The 20713-nt window shown below is 40.8% G+C and overlaps 2 protein-coding genes across 3 annotated transcripts in view; one reads left to right on the top strand and one right to left on the bottom strand.

Moving 5' to 3' along the window:
- Window positions 1–925: 925 nt before the first annotated feature.
- Window positions 926–12894, bottom strand: GAR1 (GAR1 ribonucleoprotein). Of its 2 annotated transcripts, XM_069095130.1 has the most exons (7): window positions 12637–12883; window positions 12237–12505; window positions 11059–11213; window positions 10428–10487; window positions 9275–9431; window positions 4674–4739; window positions 926–4150 (listed from the first exon to the last, which is right to left on the bottom strand). In XM_069095130.1, the coding sequence occupies exons 2-7, from the start codon at window positions 12493–12495 to the stop codon at window positions 4137–4139; spliced, it is 711 nt and encodes a 236-aa protein (XP_068951231.1). In that variant the 5' UTR covers window positions 12496–12505; window positions 12637–12883; the 3' UTR covers window positions 926–4136. The 2 variants fall into 2 exon arrangements, with proteins under 2 accessions (XP_068951231.1, XP_068951223.1); XM_069095122.1 differs by lacking the exons at window positions 926–4150; window positions 4674–4739 and having other exon boundaries at window positions 9168–9431; window positions 12637–12894.
- Window positions 12895–12899: 5 nt separating this feature from the next.
- CFI (complement factor I) overlaps window positions 12900–20713 on the top strand; it is a 49988-nt gene continuing 42174 nt past the window's right edge. The window contains exon 1 of the mRNA XM_069095108.1: window positions 12900–13822. The gene's annotated coding sequence lies outside the window, so the exon portion shown is untranslated. The remainder of the gene's footprint in view (window positions 13823–20713) is intronic.

Here is a 20713-nt window from a genome sequence, read left to right as displayed (position 1 = left end):
ATGGGCATGCCCAAGCAAAACAAATTTTCACATTAACCATGGCTGAAAACCTATCATTCTGAGTTGAACCTAGAGTTCAACGCTTCTCTGCCAAAAAGTGGGCACTATTATTTTGTCATTTGTTGTCAGGAATCATGACTGGTCATTGCACTGACCACAGCTCAACGTTTCAATGTTTTATTTTGTTTTTTTATTACAATAGTGTGAGTGATTATTATATAGGGAAAAAGCTTGTTGGAAAGACTTGTATTGCACTGGATGCTTTTTTTTCATAATCAAAAAACGACAATCACAACTGAAACTTCTCTAGAAACTAAATAATTTTCTAGCAAAGTTTCCTGATAGAGTACCCAGAGTAATTTGAAGTACACCTGTGTGATAGTGTAGTAGAAATGGCCTTTGGATACAACCCAGGAGCTTCCCTCAAATGGACGTTCTGTCCCATGTGTAGAAATATTTGAAGAACAGAGATTTTCCCCCAGGAGAATGAGGGCTACTCCATAATACCACCCCAATCCTCAGGAGCTCCTCAAACCTTATGGATCCACTCTGAGCTGTTTCTACCAGGGTTACTCAAAGTATACTTTTTATAACATAAAAACTGCCTGATTCTAATATTGTGGCCCCAAAGTCTCCATTAGTACTAAAGAAAATCAAACTCAGCCCCAAGGCCAACTGCATTCCATATATTGTCCTGAAAAGTGCTGTTCCTAAAGCCCCAAGAGGATTAAAAGACAGGGAGCCACATTTGCAGAAGAATCAGCATAGCAACTAGCTTTAGTCACCTTGTAGTGACTTCAAAAACTGAGTTAATCACTAAATCTGCTTTAATCAATTTCTCAATCACCTCCTCTATTGAAATAGTGAAACATTGTACACCTCTTGTCATTTCATTAACTCCATTCAGCACTATCCACACATGGTCATCATTTAATAATTATTCTTTAATAATAAGTAAAGCTTACATAAGAAATGAATTCCTGAATTTCGTTATTGATCTGATAGAGTACAGGATATATAGATAATATTTCTATGCCTTAAAAAATGGGGCAATTACATATAACTTGAAGCCATACACACTATAAAACAGGAGTGACATATGGTTTAGGAATTGTCTTTCTTTCAAAATTTCTCTACACCAGACTAATAAATCCTTTATTTCTGACCAATAGCACATATTCTTAGTAAAAATAAGTAACATTTTAAGAACAGTAATAATGGGAACCAAAGTTTATGTTGTAAGAATGTCATACAACCACTAGAGGGCCATATTCATCCATTTATGTATCACCATCTCAATTTTATACATCACAGAATCAAATTTTAGCACTGTGAGAACCTTAAAGATCACCTAGGGCAGCCTCCTCATTTTACAGATTAGAGACCATGATCCCAGACATTTACATAATACTTCAAGGTTTACAAAGCTCCTCACATACACTACCAACTAAGAAACACAGTCAAAACAAAAGACTCATCCAAGCTCAGGTGTCTTAAAACTTACTAATTATGCTTCCCTGAACAAGACACTTCACCTCTATCTCCTCACCTGCAAAATGGGAATAACTATATACTATTTTGAGGTTGTGGGGAAAGCATTTTGTAAACCATCAAGAGCTTTATAAATGTAAGCTAACAAATTTCTCTTCAACCAAAACTTTATCAGAAAAAAATATTGCAGCTAGTATTCCCTTCTAAAAGCAGATTGCATTTAGTATCAAATTTTAAAATTTAGGCTGTTTGTCAGAAAATCTCAAAATCTGCCAGTAATTTAAACTTAAAAGAATGTAATCTTGCACACATTAAGAAAGAGAAAAAGACTCTCCAATTATGTATGTACTGTTGTCCCTAGAGGTATATAGATTGAACGTAGGGGGCGCAGGCACGCATTGCATGCACGAACATACTGCACTCACACACACAGTGTTTTTGCAAGTTTCTGCCACCAGTAATATAGAAAATCTTTACTGTGAATAAAGCCTAGTTGGGCCATTAAAAATGTCTATTATAGACATAAAAAAAACATAAAAGCTTCATGATTAAAAAAAATACATCAGCAACCCCACTTTATACAGTATTTATAGTTATGAAACCCACTTGTTTTATCCAAAAGCAACTTAATGGAATACACCAATGATATGGTAAATTCCCTGAAGGTCTACTCTAGATAGATGGCAGAAGGGAAGCTATGGGAACAATTTAAGTAAGATAACAGAAAGCTACTCTTCAACTTAAAAGTGAACCTCAAAAATATCATCCTGAACTCAAAAACTACAACTCTACAAGTTATTACTTATTTTAGTAATTTCCAAACAGCCTCTCATACCAACAAATAAGGAAAATATTCAAATAAGACTTGGAATAACAACATTCAAAATTAAGACAATGCTGCAGAAATGTATACTTATTTTGAGGATTAACTCCCTGAGTGCTTTTAATTATACCATTCTAATGGTTTACCTACTAGAACGCAAACACATCAGAACACAGAATTAAGAATTCATGCAACAGAAATCAAAACTGTAAAAATACTATAGAAAAAATAAGACTATTGTTTGCCCTTGGGGCTCTGACATCACCCACTAGGGTACAGTCTGATATTTCTATCACAAGCTAAGAGAAAAAACTTGACCTTAATCCTGGCTGAAATTTTTACTCTAATAGCAAAGTGATAATTAAATCCAATAGCACCTTTCCTACTCTAACACAAGCTCCAGTTTGCCAAAGCCCCCAAAAGTGAAATCACACTTATTCTGACAGCTTGATTAGCTGAGGAAATACCAAAAAATTTTTTTCTTCAGAGTAAATCAGTATAAAATTATGACTGAAATCCTAAGTAGTATTCAAATCAACAAGTATCACTCAAGAATAGGTTATAAGGGATTACATACTCTGCCCAAGGCATGATATGAAAAGAAAATATTAATAACGTCTTTCAAAACTATCATGAGAAAAAAATTAGCATAGTGGGACAATGTGAAGCTGATTAGCTTTCCTGTCTATCTGTGAGCAATTGGAATAGTTTCATTAGAAGCACTCATGAGAAACCAATGGGGACCATTGATTTAAATGAGCATAAGTGCATATAAAATTTGTAAAAATTACACCATGAGAAAGAACACTTTCCTGAAACCAGTATTCCATGCAATTATTCCTGTATTTTATATTTGCTTAACATAGTAACATAATTATTATAAATGATGGATCAGTCTCTGAGTCTATTCAATTTTCTATAGACCTTTAAGCTTACCTTCAAATACTAACAGTGGTCTGGGCTACTCTAGGACATTCCAAATCTTTAAATTCTCAAATAGAATTAAATAAACAGAGTACCCAAATAAAAACTCTGAATATTTCAGGCCTTAGGTTGAATGTATTACATCACATTAGACATGGTGTCTAATTTCCAGTCAATACTCAACTGAAATAAGTAAACCAAATTTCTATACTTCTCAAATTTTCTGACAATAGTATCAGTTGGAAAACATCTCTTCATCTATACAGTTTATCAAGATACCTACTGACCAAAGTAGTTAAGGAATCACAATCGCTATTTTATATAAAGAAGAGAATACAATCATTTAAAAGTGTTGATGTTCCTATATACAATAGGTATTTATTTGGAGTCCATTTAACATAGCTCACAAGCACTATAGTACCATAGCACTAGCACAGTTCAAACTGTTGAGAATTGATTTTATGCAAACATATTTACTTTCAGGCTGCTAAAGCTTCATTCAGTGGGCATTTGACCTTCAAAAATGAAGTCAATCCATAGTAACAACAGCAATCAATTTTAAAACTAAGAAAAAAGTTAAATTTTCATATTTAAAAACTCCAAGTTACAACAGAAGTATTACTGAACATTTATTAAGCACCCACAGAGTGCTGAGCATTGTACAAAATATATAAAAGATTCAGTCCATGCTCTTTTGGAGCAAAACTGTCTCATCCTTTGCATCCACTTCGCATGGTGTAGTGACACTGTTGACACGCTGTCATAAAGTGACCAGTTCCTTAGAATTGTACTTGCTTTTAAAAAAACCAATCTTCAGATCCACAGCAAAAATAATTCCTTAATTCTGAAGAATGATTCAAAAAGCCAACTGGTGAAGTCTACTTGCCAAAAGGTCCACTTAACGTCCTCTACCTGGTATAAGAAAAACAAAGTCAAGATTCACAGGAATAGAATTTTTAGTAATATAATTATAAAATCAAGGTCAAAGTGCAATAGTACTTATTAACATGTAATTAGTCTACTGATATACAAAGTCAGCTATTATTTCCTAAGGCATCTGGCACTTGTAAAGATAATATCTGGATGTTAACTGCTTTATTTACAAGCGCCAGCTACTGTCTGGATTTATATAATTAAATCTGTCTACTATAGATCTTAAGTGGTAAATCCTTTTTAAAAATATATTTAAAGGGGCTGCCAGGTGGAGCAGTAAGAGCGCCGGCCCCAAAGTCGGGAGACCTGGAATCGAATCCAGGCTCAGATACTTAGCACCACACCCAGAAATAACTGGCCTGTGTAACCTTGAGCAAGTTACTTAACCCCAATTGCTTTAAAAAAAATTTTATATATATATGAAATATCCATTGTCAATGAAAATCAAGAAAAATGGTAATGTGTAATTCAGATGATGTGTTAAATTTCTTTAAACTCTCACCTCTGAAGCCACCACCTCCTCGTCCTCCTCTGAAGCCTCCACCACCTCTTCCACCTCGAAAACCACCTGGGGAAAAACACACACACAAAAACTCACAAAATTAGCCTCTTCTATAATAACTATAAACTCATCACATTATGAGGAAAATACAACTAGTAGGCAAAAGAATGCTATAGTAATCCCATCAATGGATATCAAGCTAAAGCTTAAAACAAGTCTTGAACTACAAGTAAAAACTCGTATTGATTTAGTTTCTTTTTTAGTGAAGAATTTAGTCTGAGGTAAGACATGCATAAAAACCAGCTATAAATAAAATAATAAAATTATTATGCCAAAGTTTGTATTTTAATTTATAAAGGCTGGGGGGGAAATATTAGTGACAAGATTTAAGTAACCTAGAAAAAATTTTAAATTCCTTGCAAAGGTTAATCCTTAAACTGGACTGTAGACCTTGAACACATCATGAACATATTTCCAGAATCATAAGGAGACGTCTGGCTGGAAAAGAGACTCATATATAAGAGATCAATGGAAAACAGAGCTGGTTAAAATAGGGTAGGACAAATATATAAAGGGTCTTGAAGGCCAGCCTGGGAAATTTAATTTATCTGGATGGCAATTAGTAATTTGGAGGGAAGGACAATGTAGGAAGGATGAAAACTATGCTTAAAGTTAATCAGGAAGTTATTTGCAGGGTAGAGTTCAGTGGTAACGGGGAAACAGAGCAGACAGACAGGGATATTAATTCGGAAGTTACTGAAGTATTCAATCTAAGAATGAAGTGACAGGTTGAATTAGTGTAGTGACAGTAATAAAATGATGGATACTACTGGATCTGAGAGACAGAGAAGGGGGAAAAAAATCAAAGATGATGCTCAGTTTTCAACAGAGACTAGTGGTGGTCCTAACAGAAACTGAGAAAGTATACCAATGTGGAGATCATAAGGGGAAAGTTCAGTTCATTTCCAAGTCTGAGGTAGGTAACAGTAGGACATTCAAGTAGAAGAAAAGATGAACTGCCTGAAAGTGAAGAAAGCATGAGAGGTGAGGAATGAAGACTGCAAAGTCTTCAGCACAGGTAAGAATGAATAACTCTCCCATTAAGAGTGCAAAACATACCAAGGGATAAACTTTAACGAAGAACTACATTTAAGAAAGTGGAAGAAAGGATAGAGGAAAAGTATAGATGCTCTGAAGGAAGAAAATTTCAAAAGGGGGAGGGGGAACTTCAAAGCAGCTTAGATGTTAACAGTGTGTCAAAAACAGGGCAAGAAAAAAAGCCCCTGTATTTAGCAAGGTCTTGGGCAAAAATGAACGATAGACTGTCCACATCAAAAAGGGTGAATGTTGCAAAGTATTCCTATTCTGGAGCTCGGACATATAACCCAGAGAGGGAGGGTGAAGACGGGACACTAGTGATTTTATTGGTGTGGGCAGTTCCCTGATATGGGAACTCTGTGCAGGGATAAAAGATAACCGTCAACTGGGAGGAGAGATGAATAAAGGAGATAGGGTGATGGGATGAGGATTAATGTATTTTATGCTAAGGAAAGAACATCCAATCAGGGCCTTGCCTCCCCACCTCCTCTTGGCAATGTGCTCTGTAAGGAGATTTCCCAGACCTTAACGGGGGGAAAAAAAAAGCCATTTTTTTTTCTCTTCTCCCTCCCTACTTTGGTTATTTATAACCCTTGTTAATCATACATAATGTTTTGTTAACAGACCTTATCTGGGAACCACACCATTTTAATTTCTTTCCCCCCCTGGCTTGACCACCTTGATTACCCTTTCCTCTAGCCATCACCTGCTCTCTGTCAGCCCTCCAGATCATTCATTCAGTCCTATCTGTTAAAAACCTGAATAAGTGTAAGGCATTATACCAAGTAATGAGGAGGGCACAAGAACAGTCCCTGCTTATAAACAAATTACAACTAAAAATCTCAACAGTATCCAGTTTTTAAAAAAAAAAAAAAACCTCTTTCATTAAAACTGTTAAATTGCATCAAGAGTCCTAGATTCTTGAGTGACAGGGAAGAACTATTTAAAAAAAAAAAACAAAACACCTAGATCTGCTAAAGTTAGAAGACAGGACTTCACATCCTAGTTTTATCACTTATTACCATTGTGTGAGCTTAGGCAAGTCATTTAAATCCTACTCGTACCAGTGACCTAGGTCTTTTCTAGTTACTGACCTAGAAGCTCATGTTCTCACAGAACCATGCTGATCTTAATTTCAATGAACTGAAGATACAGCAAGGCTTTGATAAAAGACAATCTAAATTAAAACGGGGCCTATTAATTAAAACAGAACCTAAAATCTGTATTAAGAATTCATATAATGGTAACCCACCCCTGTATTTCTTAAATTTGAAAAGCAAAATACGAGAAAGAAACCTGACTTTGAAACCTCATTGGTTTGACAGTAGGAGAGGAAAGTCAGCCTCCAGATCACCACTCTACCTCCTCACCACACCATTCTGTTCTGCTCTTCATCACTCCCCATACCCCCTTTGCTGCTTTGCTATGGATACCTCCGTATAGTGTGCATGCATGTTCGAGGTTGCGTGCGCGCGCGCGCGCACACACGCACACACGCACACACACACACACACACACACACACACACACACACACACACACACACGCACGCTCGAATACAAGGGAGAGGGGGAAAAAGAGAGAAACCTCGGTATAGCTGCATACACACAAGCCCAGTGCAGCACCAGGCAGCGGGTCTTCTCTATCTCAGATCTGCAGGTCTCAGAGGCTGGCCTCCTGACAATGAGAATAGCAGGAGCAATCTATGGCTAGGGTCCAAAAGCATTCGCCTCCCACCCCAGGCTCTCAGGTGAACAACTCTCCCACACCCACCACTGGGCTGAAGGGCAGAGGCATTATTAAGAATTTTATTTGTTAAAGAAAATTCACTATCTTCCAAAAACACTGAAACTTTATAGAATTCAGGGACTACTCAAAATTTTTAGGTTCACTAGTCAAGTAAGATTTGCATCTTACACACTGAATTCAGAATCTAATCCTTGCAGAACAAACGTGTGCTTTCAACATACTTGTCCTCTTATAGATAAACCTCATTTCAGTCTTTTATTGTACCCAAACACCCCACTCTTGACCGGACAGAGGGAAATGTAGTTTTCTATACTACTTGTAGAGATGAGTCAAGATACATTTCTGGCAAAGGTAAAATTTAATACTTTTTTTTTTGCCTTTTGGATGGCAATTGGGGTTAAGTAACTTGCCCAATCACACAGCAATTTTTGTGTGTGTGTGTGTGTGTGTGTGTGTGTGTGTGTGTGTTAAGTGTCTGAGGCTTGAACCGAACTCAGGTTCTCCTGACTCCAGGGCCGGTGCTTTACTCACTGTACCACCTAGCCGCCCCTCAATAGTTTTTCAATGCAAAAATCATGGTGGTTAAGGGTTAAGCTCACTCTTGAGGGCTTTGTCTGAGAAAAAAAAAAATCTATCACCTATAACATTGTTTCTGTGGTAAAAAGTTAAGAGTTTCAAACAACTGCCTTACATTTTGAACAATTCACTCATAAACTGGGTGCTAAAAGGAATAATTGTGAAAACAAACATGCATTTTATAGAGCAGAAACCTCAAAGTTCTTTAAAAAGAAAAGGGGAGGGGGCAGCTAGGTGGGAAGTAAATAGAGCATTGGTCCTGGTCCTGGCATCAAAAGGGCCTAAGTTCAAATCCAACCTCAGCTACTTAATACTTACTAGCCATGTGACCTTGGGCAAGTCACTTAAACCTCAATTGCCCTGCCTTCTCCCCTCCAAAAATAATAAGAAAAAGAAAAAAGTTCTATAGACCTCAGGCATTTTTTCAAAGCAATGGCTAACTTTCAAAGTCTAGAAAGACATTTTATACAGAGAAGACTAGAACTATGTATTTTACAACTTGTATAAAGCATTAAAAACTAGAAAATAGTTAAAATATATATATTTTTATTTCACATATTTAAAAAAAATCTTTAATAATTCAAGAGTAGCTACATTGAAACAAGATAAGTTAATAGTCTATCTGACCTTATAACAGTTTTTGGAGGGGAAGGAAGAGCATAAATCAAAACAAAAAAGGAGAAAAGTAGCAGCAGACAAAAGGAAAATCTCATTTACCATTCTCCCTTAAAAGGCTAAAAATGTTACATGATTACTGAACAAGTTACCAAATTTTCATGGACACAAGCCATTTGAAAATTAATTTGTGTAATTAATGGCAGTTTCAAATACACAATTTAAGTGATAATAGTGTAATTTATTTAAAGGGTTTTCCCCCCAATTTGACAAAATAGACATGAGGAAAGTAGAAATTTCTTTGACATTTTAATTATTCTAGATTTACAGGGGTAGGGAACCTGTGGTCTCAAGCCACATGTGGCCTCAAGCCTGCAAGTTCCCCACCCCTGCTCTGGAATTTTGCTAAATTTGTATTCAAGTATAGAAGCTGAATATTATAACAGGTCTTAAACCTATTTGGTCTGTTTTTTAAATATATAACTTTCCCCCCATTTCTGAAGGTTTCCATCCCCCTTCAAGTATAAGCACTCTTATAAGTGCTGTTATGACAAGTAACTTACCACCTCTACCTCCTCCACCTCTGCCTCCTCTTCCTCCTCCTCTGCCACCACCTCCTCTTCCTCCTCCTCTGCCACCACCTCTTGGAGGTGCTTTTTCACCAGGTGGCCGAGGTAAGAATCTTTGCAGGGGCAGCAATTTATACGGGTCAATATAAAACTGAGGATATAAGGAAAAAATATATTATGAGAACACACACATCAATCATCATTACCTAATAATTACTTTAGCATTCCCTTACTTGTATTTGCTAAGAGATCTAAAAAAACACTTTCAAGATGTCACCAGAATGAGAATGCCTGAAAAAAAATATAACTTTGAAAATTTTAGTTTCAATTAATTACCTTTAAGTGGAGAGAATTCTCCCCAACTCACTAAGAGTGCCAGATAGACAAATAGACTGAAACTCAAAATACAAGCACACTAGTCATTCAAAGCTTTAACCAAATCAAAAATATTTAGCATATACAAAACACTGTGTTAAGAGCTAAAGGATAATGAGTTATGAAATCTGACCTTGATTAGATAATAGAAGCTAAAAACTCCAACACAATAAACCTTACCCTATACGTTAACAGTTTTCTTGCAAGAACCAGTGAAACTTGGAAATCTTACCAATAGGAAAAGATTTTACTTTAAGACATTAACAATAGGCTTTTAACTGTGTGTTACCGAAACAAATGTATTATTCTAAGACAAATAGCTTTAGCATATAATTAAAAAAGTTACCAGAATTCAAAAAATTACATTAATAGTAATTTTAGAAGGATAGTACTTTGCTGTTCAAATTACTGAAATGTAATTTATTTTCTAAGCAAATCATGAAAAAGAACATAAAAATGTCGTACTATACATAAAAACTGAACAATCGCTTAATTCCATATAAACATAAAACTGCACTCAAATTTTGAAAAACTCTATACTATATGTACACACATCAGGAAAAAAGTACACAAATGTATCTGAAATACTATGTGATTCTAAAAACTTTACCTACTAGATTAAAAAAAATTATTTCACTAATGCTTTCTAAATTAGGGGTCTTCCAAAGCAGCAATTTGAAAAGACAACTCTTTTCAAGGCACAATGTAGGTGATTTATAAGAAAAATCTATGCTCGCTTAGTCAGATTTTCCGTATCATCAATCAGACTTACCTTTTGTAATTTTTTAAAAGAAGAGGCCTTCATGTTTTCTGACAGTTTAACTGAAAAATACTGTTAAGTTGGATTAAGGAACAATAAGAGATTAGAGTCCCTAGCCAAGCAAGTAATACTCCTCCAGAACTACTGTGCCATTCCAACAAAAGAAAAACTAAGGCATATGGAAAAAGACAGCACATTAAGCCCTTGACAGAAGTCTCCAACTCTTCTAGACTACACCCTAGAGCAAAATCCTGCTCCTGGCACCACCTGGTATTTGCAAAACCCATAATACGACATTATCAGACCTTGTTTTTTGAAGTGAGAAATCTCCATTACCAGGACAAGCATATTTCAACACCTTAAATGTGTAGCCCACAGGGGCGGCCAGGTGGCTCAGAGAGGAAGAGCACCGGCTCCAGTGTTGGGATGACCTGGGGATCGAATCCGGGCTCAGACACTCAGCACCACACCCAGAAAGACCTGGCCCTTATAACCTTGAGCAAGTTACTTAACCCCTATTGCTTAAAAAAAAAAGTGTAGCCCACTTATCATAAGTTTTTACTAGTAAATTCTAACAAATAATAACTCTTACTTGATGAAGAAATGATATATCACTGAGTTTTAGGGGAGGAAAAAAGGATACAAAATCTCTAAGCTGTCCAAATATCTCATCTACTTTACCAATCTGTTCTTTGTTTTCTAAATAAACTGGTGCATTGAAATAAGGCACTTTATTTTCATGCGTTATGCATTTGCAAACAATGTCATCTTCACAGGGATGCAAGAACTCTCCTAACACTGCAATGAGAAAAGGAAATGTTATAATATGAAACATTAGTTCAACCAAACCACCCCTTAAAAATCCTCATTTGGCTTTCTGACTCTTACTCAGTCTCCTCATACTCCTATTTGTATGGCGTATCTTTAAAATTTTATTTCCTGCCACATGGACTCCTCCAGTTTAATGTGCTCTCCAAAGTCCCCAGGCTTTGGAGACTTTCCTGCCTGTTTTGCTGTCATGTCTTTCTTCCATTCTAATGATCATTGCCCTCTTATGTCAATGTTTAGTAAAACTACATTATCACGTCAAGCATTGCCAACGCATCAAAAGGTACATTCCGATGGCACTTCAAACTCAAGGCCCCAAACTGAACACATTCTGTGCCCCCTCGTTTCCCCGGTCCTGGAAGCTCAATCAGAGGAAGGCCGTCCCTTCACCTGCCTTCCCACCTCTATCCCAGCGCTCCCGGCTGCACCATCTTCAGCCTGACCACAGGTCACCTTTAAGACTCCAGTCACTGATCCTCCCAACAGTGTTTTTGTTCTCCTTCCACTGCCCGGGAGCGGCGGAGAACGGCTCCTTCTCCCCACCACTCCCGGGGCCCTCATCTTCCCGAAGCCCAGTCTGGGTTCCCTGCAGGGTCGGACACCTTCTTCCTGGCACTCACCGCCCTCCCCACGTCTCCAGGCCTCTCCCCATGCCAGCCCGGGCCCCCAGGCTGCCCCTGCACGGGGTCTCTCCCTAGCATACACAATAACGCCTGAGGGGGTCCTGGCAGTTACCCTTCCTCCCCCTTCCCCACACTTGGGCTGCGATCCCCCAAGCACAAACACAGCGCGGCGAGCAGCCCTGCACTTTCTGCTACTCGGGGCTGGAATCTGGGCTTGCGCCTCCTCCCCGACCCCCGCTGAGACGCCTAAGTCCGGGGACACAATGGGGTGCCCTACCCCCCCCCGGGCCACCCCCAAGACAGCCCAGCACGTGAGCGAGGAAAGGCGCGCGCACGCGCACACCCGCGCACGCCCGTGGGCGTTACCTACCGACCACATTTTCCGGGGGCCCCTCGTTATACCCTCCCTTCTGGAAGCCTCCGCGGCCGCCGCCTCCTCTGCCGAAGCCTCCCCGGCCGAAGCCGCCGCGGTCCCCGCCTCTCCCTCCTCGGCCGCCACGGTCCCCGCCTCGCCCTCCTCCTCCTCGGTAGCTGTTGCCGCCGCCGCCCCCCCGGCTGAAGCCTCCGCGGCTATAGCCGCCGCCGCCGCCCCCGCGGCCTCCTCCGCGGCCTCCGCCTCTAAAGGACATGGTCTCCTACCTGCGGAGCACAAGAGTCAGCACCGCGGCATCCTCACAAAATTGGGAAGCCCAGCCCGCCTCGGGGAGCGGGGGAGACGCTCACCCCGGGCCGGCCTCCCCCGCCCCGCTCCTCGTTCCTCTTCCCCTCACCTCCGCTCCGTCCCCTACATGCGTCCGGAATCCCTAGCTCCTCGAGCTCCCTCACGTTTCACCACCAGCGCCTCGTGCTCCCCACTCCGGAGGCGCGCGTGCGCACTCACTTCCGCGCCTGCGCGCGGACTCACTTTTTCCGGCACCCTCCACGACGCACGCTCGCGCCCCGCCTTCCGCCCTTCTCGTCTGCGCCCTCAGCAACTCGATTTTTCTGCCCTCCCTCAAACGCAGCCACCACAGAAACAGAAAAACGCGAAGGAAGGAAAAAGTACCAGAGTTTGACCAAGTGAGTCACTCAGAAAGAACCAAGAGACCCGGAAAAGGGGAAAGGCGCCAGCAGGAGGCAGCCATGTTTACCTTTTCGGCGCAGGCTACGTAATCAGAAGGAGCCCGGATGACGTCCGACGAGCGCGACTGTTTTACGACGCGGAAGTCGGGGATGATGAACTGCAGGCGCCGTAAATGAGACGGGGCGGAGTTGGGCTAGAGAGTGCTTCGTCAGCCAGCCCTGCCGTCGCTGCTTTTCCGCACTTCCTGCCTTTGGCTTCGTCCTCCTGCCACGCCTTTGCGGTGCAGCCCCTCGCCCTGTGGTGCTGGGCCGGGGCCTGAGGAGCTCGGGCCAGGGCCCGTCCGCAGCCGTTTGAGGGGCTGCCATGTCCTTAATAGACCCACTAGCTTGTAAAGGTTAGCTCTTCTGGAAATAGGGAAGAGGGCGAGGAAGTGATTTTCCCCAGTTTTCTGACTACAGAAAGTTATTGTTAACCTCCCCCACAGAGACCCTGAGCCCTTCCCTTGCTAAGATCCTTGGAGTCGAGTAAAGTAAAATTTAATAAAAACAAATATAGTGTGGATTTCGGGGTGTCCGGCTGGCCGACCGCGCAAGCCACTTACTTTTGGCCACCTAGCCCCAATGTTGGTCACAGAGATATCCAGCTGTGAATTATAGGCCTGTGCAGTTGGTTAAATAAAATCCCGAGACTGCAGATTTGCGTGGCGCTATAACCCCCTGGGGTGGGAGCTGGGACTCTGCCCACCCAGGGACGCCCAAAAGGTGGGCTTTCCGGTGTGTCCTGGAAAAGAATTCAGAGCCAGACCAGCCCTGATCCAAGGGCAGGCATTTATCGAGGAGGGAAGCCCCTTAGAACCGCCTCAGTTCTAAGAGGAACCAGAGAAAGGAAGCCGGGTAAAGCTGCGATTATGTGACAAACTGTGAATATTAAAAAGGCAGGTGGGGTTTGCTGAGGGATTAGGTAATGGGGAGGGGTCCCTGCTCTGGTTCCGTGGTCACCCACCCTGGTCCTGCTGCTTTCTGATTGGCGAGCTGTTGTGGTCCCGGCTTGGGCTAAATGGGTGATGTGATTGTGGCTGAGTACAAGGGCACGCCTGTTCAGATTTGTGAATTGGATCTGGGGGGTAGTGGTGGGGTTAAATGAGGACATCCCTTCTGTTCAGTGGGACCCATAAGGAAGTTAGAATGTTGGGACTGCTGTATTAGGGTTCCATCATTTGTCTCTTAGATTTTATCTTACTCTGTTCTGGGGTTCTCATAGCCAAAAGAGCTATGGTTCACTTGGGGTTTTTAAGGCATATTACTCTCAGAAAATTGGGGGAAATTACTGAAATGTTCTTGGAAACTCTTTCAATTCCATTAGGAAACAATTCTTAAAAAGTTTTATTCAACCAAAAAGTATTTATTAAGTTGATACCTATTTGATACAAAGAGACACAAAGACAAAATGAAACAGTCCCTGTTCTCAAGAAGCTTCCGTTCTAAATGGGGAAGTAACAAAGAAATAGAAGAATATACAGAGTAAGTTTTTAAAAAGTTAACAGAAGTTAGCTAGGGATGAAGGAAGCCACCATTGGCATCAAGAAAGACTTCCTATAGATGGTACCGTTGGCATCAGGAAAGACTTCCTATAGGTGGTACAGGCTCTACCTCTTGAAGGAAGTGAGGAATTCTAAAGTAGGAAGGAAATATATTCTAGATATGGTGAGTGACCAGTGCAGAGACAGAAAACATCCAGTTTGGCTGGACCATGAAGTATGAGAAGGGCAGTAATGTGTAATGAGTCCATATATAAAAGCCAAACAGAGGACTTTCTATTCTGTCCCTTCTGCCTACAAATACCCATTTCTCCCTTATCCCCAGAAACCCCACACTTGATCCTTCTAACCCCTCCTGGTGGTCCTGTGTAATCTCTCCTCCTTTTTGTGACTCAACTAGAAAACAGTCTCCCAATCAGTAGCAGCAGTTCATTGCTTCTCTTAACTGGAGTCTGGCTTCTGACCTCATCACCTGAAACTGCTCTCCCTGAATTTATCAATAATCTCTTTACCCAATTTCAATTACCCAATCTAATGGTCTTTTCTCAGTCCTCATCCATTCTTGACTTTTCTGCAGCCTTGCCTTGTTGGCACCTCTCTAGGTTTTCCTGACTGCCTCTGACTCTCCATCTAACCCATTCTCAATCTCCTTGCTGGATCTTTCTAGAAGTCACATTCCCTAACCTTCGGTGTTTCCCAGGAGCAGGTCCTCTTCTCACTCCATACTATTTTGGTTGGTGATCTCATCTGCTCTCACAGATTTCGATTAATTTAAATTGATGATTTTTAGATCTCTTTATCCAGCACTAACCTCTCTCCTGACCTCCAGTCTCAAGTCTCCAACTGCTATTGAACATCTTGAACTGGCCATCCCATAGACATCTTAAAACTCACAATGTCCAAAACAACTAATTCTTTTTCTCCAAAACCCTCATGTCTTCTTTACTTTCCTATTACTGTAGGCAGCACCTTCCCAGTCACCCAAACTTCCAGTCTGTCATCCTTGATTCCTTACACTCACGCACACCTATATCCAAACAATTGCCAAGTTCTGTTGAGTCTACCTATATGTGTCAGATACTGCATTAAGTTCTGGGGATAGAAAGAAAGGGAAAAAAAATCTGCTCTCATAGAACTCACGGTATAATGTGGGAGACAATATCCAAACTACTGTATACAATTTATACACAGGATAAATTGCAGATGGTTTTCAGAAGGAAGGTGTTACTATTAAAGGAGAAAAGGAAAGTGCTTAATAAGTGGATATAGACTGACCAGAAAATCTCTCCTGATGTTTTATAGGATTGTTTGATTTAGGGAATTAATGGGGGTAGTCATCCAATATGTGTTATTTCAGGAGACCCCATTTATTATAAATAGTGTAGGAGAAGAGAAAACCTCGTACTTGCAATTGTCCAGCTTCTCATTTTGCAAGGAAGAAAATGAGGACCAGGAAGCTAAGTGACGTGTCCATGGTTAATAGCAAGGGCTAGGAATCTGGACTTCCAGCTCTAATTTAATATTTATGGAATCAAAGGATCTCAGCTTTGAAAAAGCTTTTACAATGTCTCTGACAAGTGGTCATCTAGCTTCCATTAGAAGACCTACAGGAACCTTCCTACAAGTTGGCAGTCCCCCACCCTCCATTCTCCTGTACCTGCCAAGGTATCTTCAACAGTCTTGGGTTTGGAGTACTATTTGGAGACTCTTGTTACTGCCACCTTGCAGCTAATCCTCACAACTTCCCTCCCTGTCCCCTCCCAACCTCTACAATTCTCTTAAGGGTGTCAGACTGGTTGTTCAGTTCAGCAGAGGGTCATTGTCTTTGGTGAGAGCTGGCATGCCCCAAGAGCAACAGATTGGAGAGAGGGAAGAGAGAAGTAGTGGTGAAATTCCTTCATTGGTAACCACCACGAAAGGGAGAGCATATGATTATCCAGTCTTGGCCCTTCTGGGCTCCAGATCCTCCAGGTTAAACCCATGGCCACTGCCTAGAAACAGTGTCTAGATGAAAATCTTAAGTACCTACTCCCTCAGGCACTGTCCCATCAGCCATGTGTCATACTTGGGCACATATGTGAGAGGAGGTACCAGCCTTGGGTCTTGTACCTGCCTTGCACCAATTAACAGGAGGAGTAGTGAAGGTGTTCAGCCTCTGGCAAAGTAACTATGTGTTCCTAGAAGTGATTTCCCACTTTTTCTCCCTCCTATCAGTGACTTTCCTATTATTGATGCACTGTCAGCCACCAGGTGCCATTTGTCTTTACCATCTACACTGGGCCTAGGGACATACAAAAATGAAAGACAGTCTCTGACCTCAAGGATCTATAATCTAGTCTATTATAAAAAAGCACACTAACCACTATAATGTAAATTATAAGCACATGAGAAGTCAAAATAGAGTGCTAGAAGAATTTCAAGACCTTGAGAAAAGAGAGATCTGTTTATGTGGGGTCCAATCTTGTCCACTCTGCAAAAAAAAAAAAAAAAGACTGAGGTAGAGCTCTGAGCCAATAACACTTTATTAAAGGGTCCATGTTCCCCTCTAATGAAGTAGACCTCACATCTTCCTCATGATCTGAGATACCCCCCTCCTTAAGTTCTTAATTTTGTAGTGCTTACTCTCCAGATGATACATAAGAGGTGAAGTAAACACATAAACACGATTTGATTGATAAACCTATATCTTGACGTTCCAGGAAGACCTTCAGCTAATGCTTGCTATAGATTAGCTGACAGAGGATATCCAGATATGGGCAGAGTTAGGCAATAGAGAAGAGATTTGAAGGCAGCTCCTGCAACATGAAGATTGGTGATGTACTCATAAGACCTGTTGGCCCAGTGCCACAGCCATTTCCCTAGCAAAGGGTTAACAAGGGTGGAGATACAATCAAAAACAGCTGGGGTGGGGTGGCTAGGACATGAAGTGAATAGAGCGCCAGCCCTGGAGTCAAGAGGACCTGAGTTCAAATTCAACTTCAGACACTTAACACCAAAAACTAGCTGTGTGACCTTGGGCAAGTCACTTAACCCCAATTGCCCTCCAAAAAGCAAAAAAAATTATAGCTGGGGTGCTTTGCATGCCATTGAGTCACCTTCCACCATATTGGGCTTGGTCATTTATTTATCAGGCAGCAGCTAAGCAAGTGGATTCACTAGATTTACTAATTACATATCAATAGACAAGTACAACAGTAATAAACCCTATGGCATCAGACTTAACTGAATAATACTAACCAGGGATTTAAATTAATCCTTTCCTACACTTATAACTGAAAGGTATCAGAGAATGTTTCAGAGACCTATCACCTAAATTGGGCCTGGATGGAAAATAAGGATTCTAACAGGCAGAGATGTTGGGGGAAGACCAATGCCGTCATGAAACAGCACACACAAAGGAATGGAGGTGAGAAATGGTAAGACAAGGCTAGATTACGTTGAGTAATTTCACTTGACTAGAGTAGCTAGACCATAGACTACATAAAGGTAAGTCAATGCTAATCTTCTCATTGACATAGCACTTTGAGATTTGCAAGTGTTTTCCCCACAAGAACTTTGCAGGAGCACCTGTGTTAAGATAAGCATTTTACAGATGAGGAAATTCAAGCAGGTTAAATGACTTGATAAGTGTCTGTGGTAGGACTTGAGTGAAGATCTCCTTATGACTTCAAGAATCACACTCTTAAAAATAAAAGTAAAATACATTTGGAAAAAAATAGGTTAATACCAAATTGTGAAAGACCACAAATTCCAGGCACTATATTTGGTAAAGAGTGGGAAGCCTAAGAGCGCCGGCCCCAGAGTTGGGAGACCTGGGATCCGTTCCGGCTCAGATACTTAACACCCACACAAAATAACTGGCCCTGTAACCTTGAGCAAGTTACTTAACCCCAATTGCTTAAAAAAAAAAAAAAAAGGAGTGGGAAGCCAATAAAGATTCTTCAGAAAGGCCATCTAGCATACATTTGACCAAGACCACAGGGGCTGATAATTTGTGCTAATCTCTGTCCTCATCTTCAAAGTTCGTCCTGCATTCATTGCTCTGGGTTTTCCTGTCTTCCCAATAAAGAAAGTAGGCTCAGTGCTGAAAAAAATTATTTTTCTATTATATTACTAACCAGTTATTAAATTGGGATTGAGATTTTTCCTTTCTATTTCTTCATTCAAGGACTCTTAAGTCATTCAGTCTCTGATATACGTTTCAGATACCTGCTCTTTGATCTTGGTCAGGATCCTACCCAACTAGAAGACCAAGCAAACAGAATCTAATTAGGTGAATTCTTGCCTTCAGGAAATAAGCCCCTGTTCTTGGAACCTTCCATTAGAACTTAGGGTGACCCAGCTCAGGAAGGAGAAAATCAACCAGAGTGTTCTGGGTAGAGAAGGATCCATTTGTCCAGATTGCCGGAGGGAGGTGAATCTTATGATCAAGCCAGTTCTCAACAGAAAGAGCAGAAGACTTTTAGCCCACCTCATTAATAAACCTCCACCTTCATTAAGTGTTCACCAATCAGAGTTGATTTTCACTTGTGGGGCAGCATTCAGCAATCTCCATGCTTTTTGTCTTTGGTTACCAAGACCACTGATCACCAATGTATTGATTGTTTTCTAGCCTAATTAATAATTAGATTTTAATTACCCAGAAACTCAGGCTTTTTTATTCATCACAATGCTTCTTTTCACCATTGCCCCACCCAAGATTTCCTATGGAAGCTATGACTATGGAATTGCTAATAACAGAAATAGAAATGGATCAAGCGTTTAGGGTTTCTCCATAAAGGCTGGGAGCAGTCAAATAAAAGAGACCCAGTGGGAGAGGTCAAATAAGAGAGAGACCCAATGTACAAGCATGAATCAGGTATGGAAAAGGGTGTTCCAGCAAAGGGTAAAGAATCATGGAGTGATTTTAGAACAGAATCCAATCAGTTATCCCTACTCCAGCCATCTGGTAGTAGGCAAATATTCAAGGCTGCTAATTAGCCATTTCACCTCCACTGAACACAAAGACTGATCACATACTAAGCAAGACTTTTCCATTGACTTATGTTTCTCTTCATTGACCTTCCTTACCACCAGTCTGCTTCTGCTGCTACTGTACGTACCTTAAGAGTTCCCTGTAACCACTGTCGCTTTTCCAAAGCACTTCTAGGATTTTTTGACGCTCACAAGGTTGATCTTAAAGGAAAGAAACCCAAAAGGGAGGCAAAGGCAGCCAGGGGTCCTGGTACAAACCTGGCTAAGTTTGAATCCACACTCTATGTGGGGACCAACAGCCCCCCCCCCAATACCATTTTGACAGGATAGACTTCACCCCTGACTGAATTCATATCTTACAGCCTACAGTGGGGGAACCAGGAGCTCCCTCTTCTTCTGTCTTGTGTGTCATCTGCTTTTTCCCAGCTCAGCAACCAGCCAGGAGGATTCAACCCAGCAGAATAACCAGAGTCATAAATAACCAGGATCAGGAAAGTTTCTACTGTGCACCCTGAGAGCAGGAAAAGAAAAGTTGCATCTGCTCTAAAAAAAGGGTACGGAGATTCCATGCACTTGACTGGCATGCCCTCATGAAGAAACCGCTAGAGGTCACTAGAGATATAACGTGGTCAAATCTGTGCATCAGAAAACTCATTCTGGTAGTGATGTGAAGGATGGATTAGAGAGGGGAGAGAGTAAAGCCAGGCAAATCAGTTAAAAGACAAACTTTTTAGCTTCAACTTTGAGAGAAAGTGAGGGCCTGAATGAGGGTGATAACTTTGTAAATGGAAAGAAAGGTGCCAGTGGAAGAGATACTACAGGAGAAGAACGCCCTAGACTTGGCAACTGATTAGAGGTAGGGGAAAAAGATGAAGGGAAGAGGGGAAAGTCCAAATGTCTTTGCTTTTGAAATTATATAGACTATATTCGCTATTCTTATTAAAAAGGATAGCAAAGAATACTCAATGAAGCAGAAGGCAGATACAAGAGATATTTGAGTTTAAATTACAGTGAATGCCGGTACTACACGAAGCTGGAGTAGTAGAAAATAATTGTTTTAAAATTTTCCAATGATTAATCTCTTCTGGTATATTAAAAGTTAGGTATAGCTGGGTAGATGATAGATGGAGAGATAAATACATGGGATAGAGATAAAGATGGATAGGTTGATAGATTATAGAGACAGAGATGGATAGATTGGTAGATGATGGAGATAGAGATGGATAGATTGGTAGATGATGGAAAGAGATAGAGATGGATGGATTGGTAGATG

Source organism: Petaurus breviceps, unplaced genomic scaffold, assembly GCF_028583685.1.
Source record: "Petaurus breviceps papuanus isolate PSGF00001 unplaced genomic scaffold, PetGlider_PUasm1.0 126, whole genome shotgun sequence".
Classification (NCBI taxonomy): Eukaryota; Metazoa; Chordata; class Mammalia; order Diprotodontia; family Petauridae; genus Petaurus; species Petaurus breviceps.
Note: the sequence above shows the minus strand (reverse complement) of the source record. Positions and strands in the feature narration are given on the sequence as shown.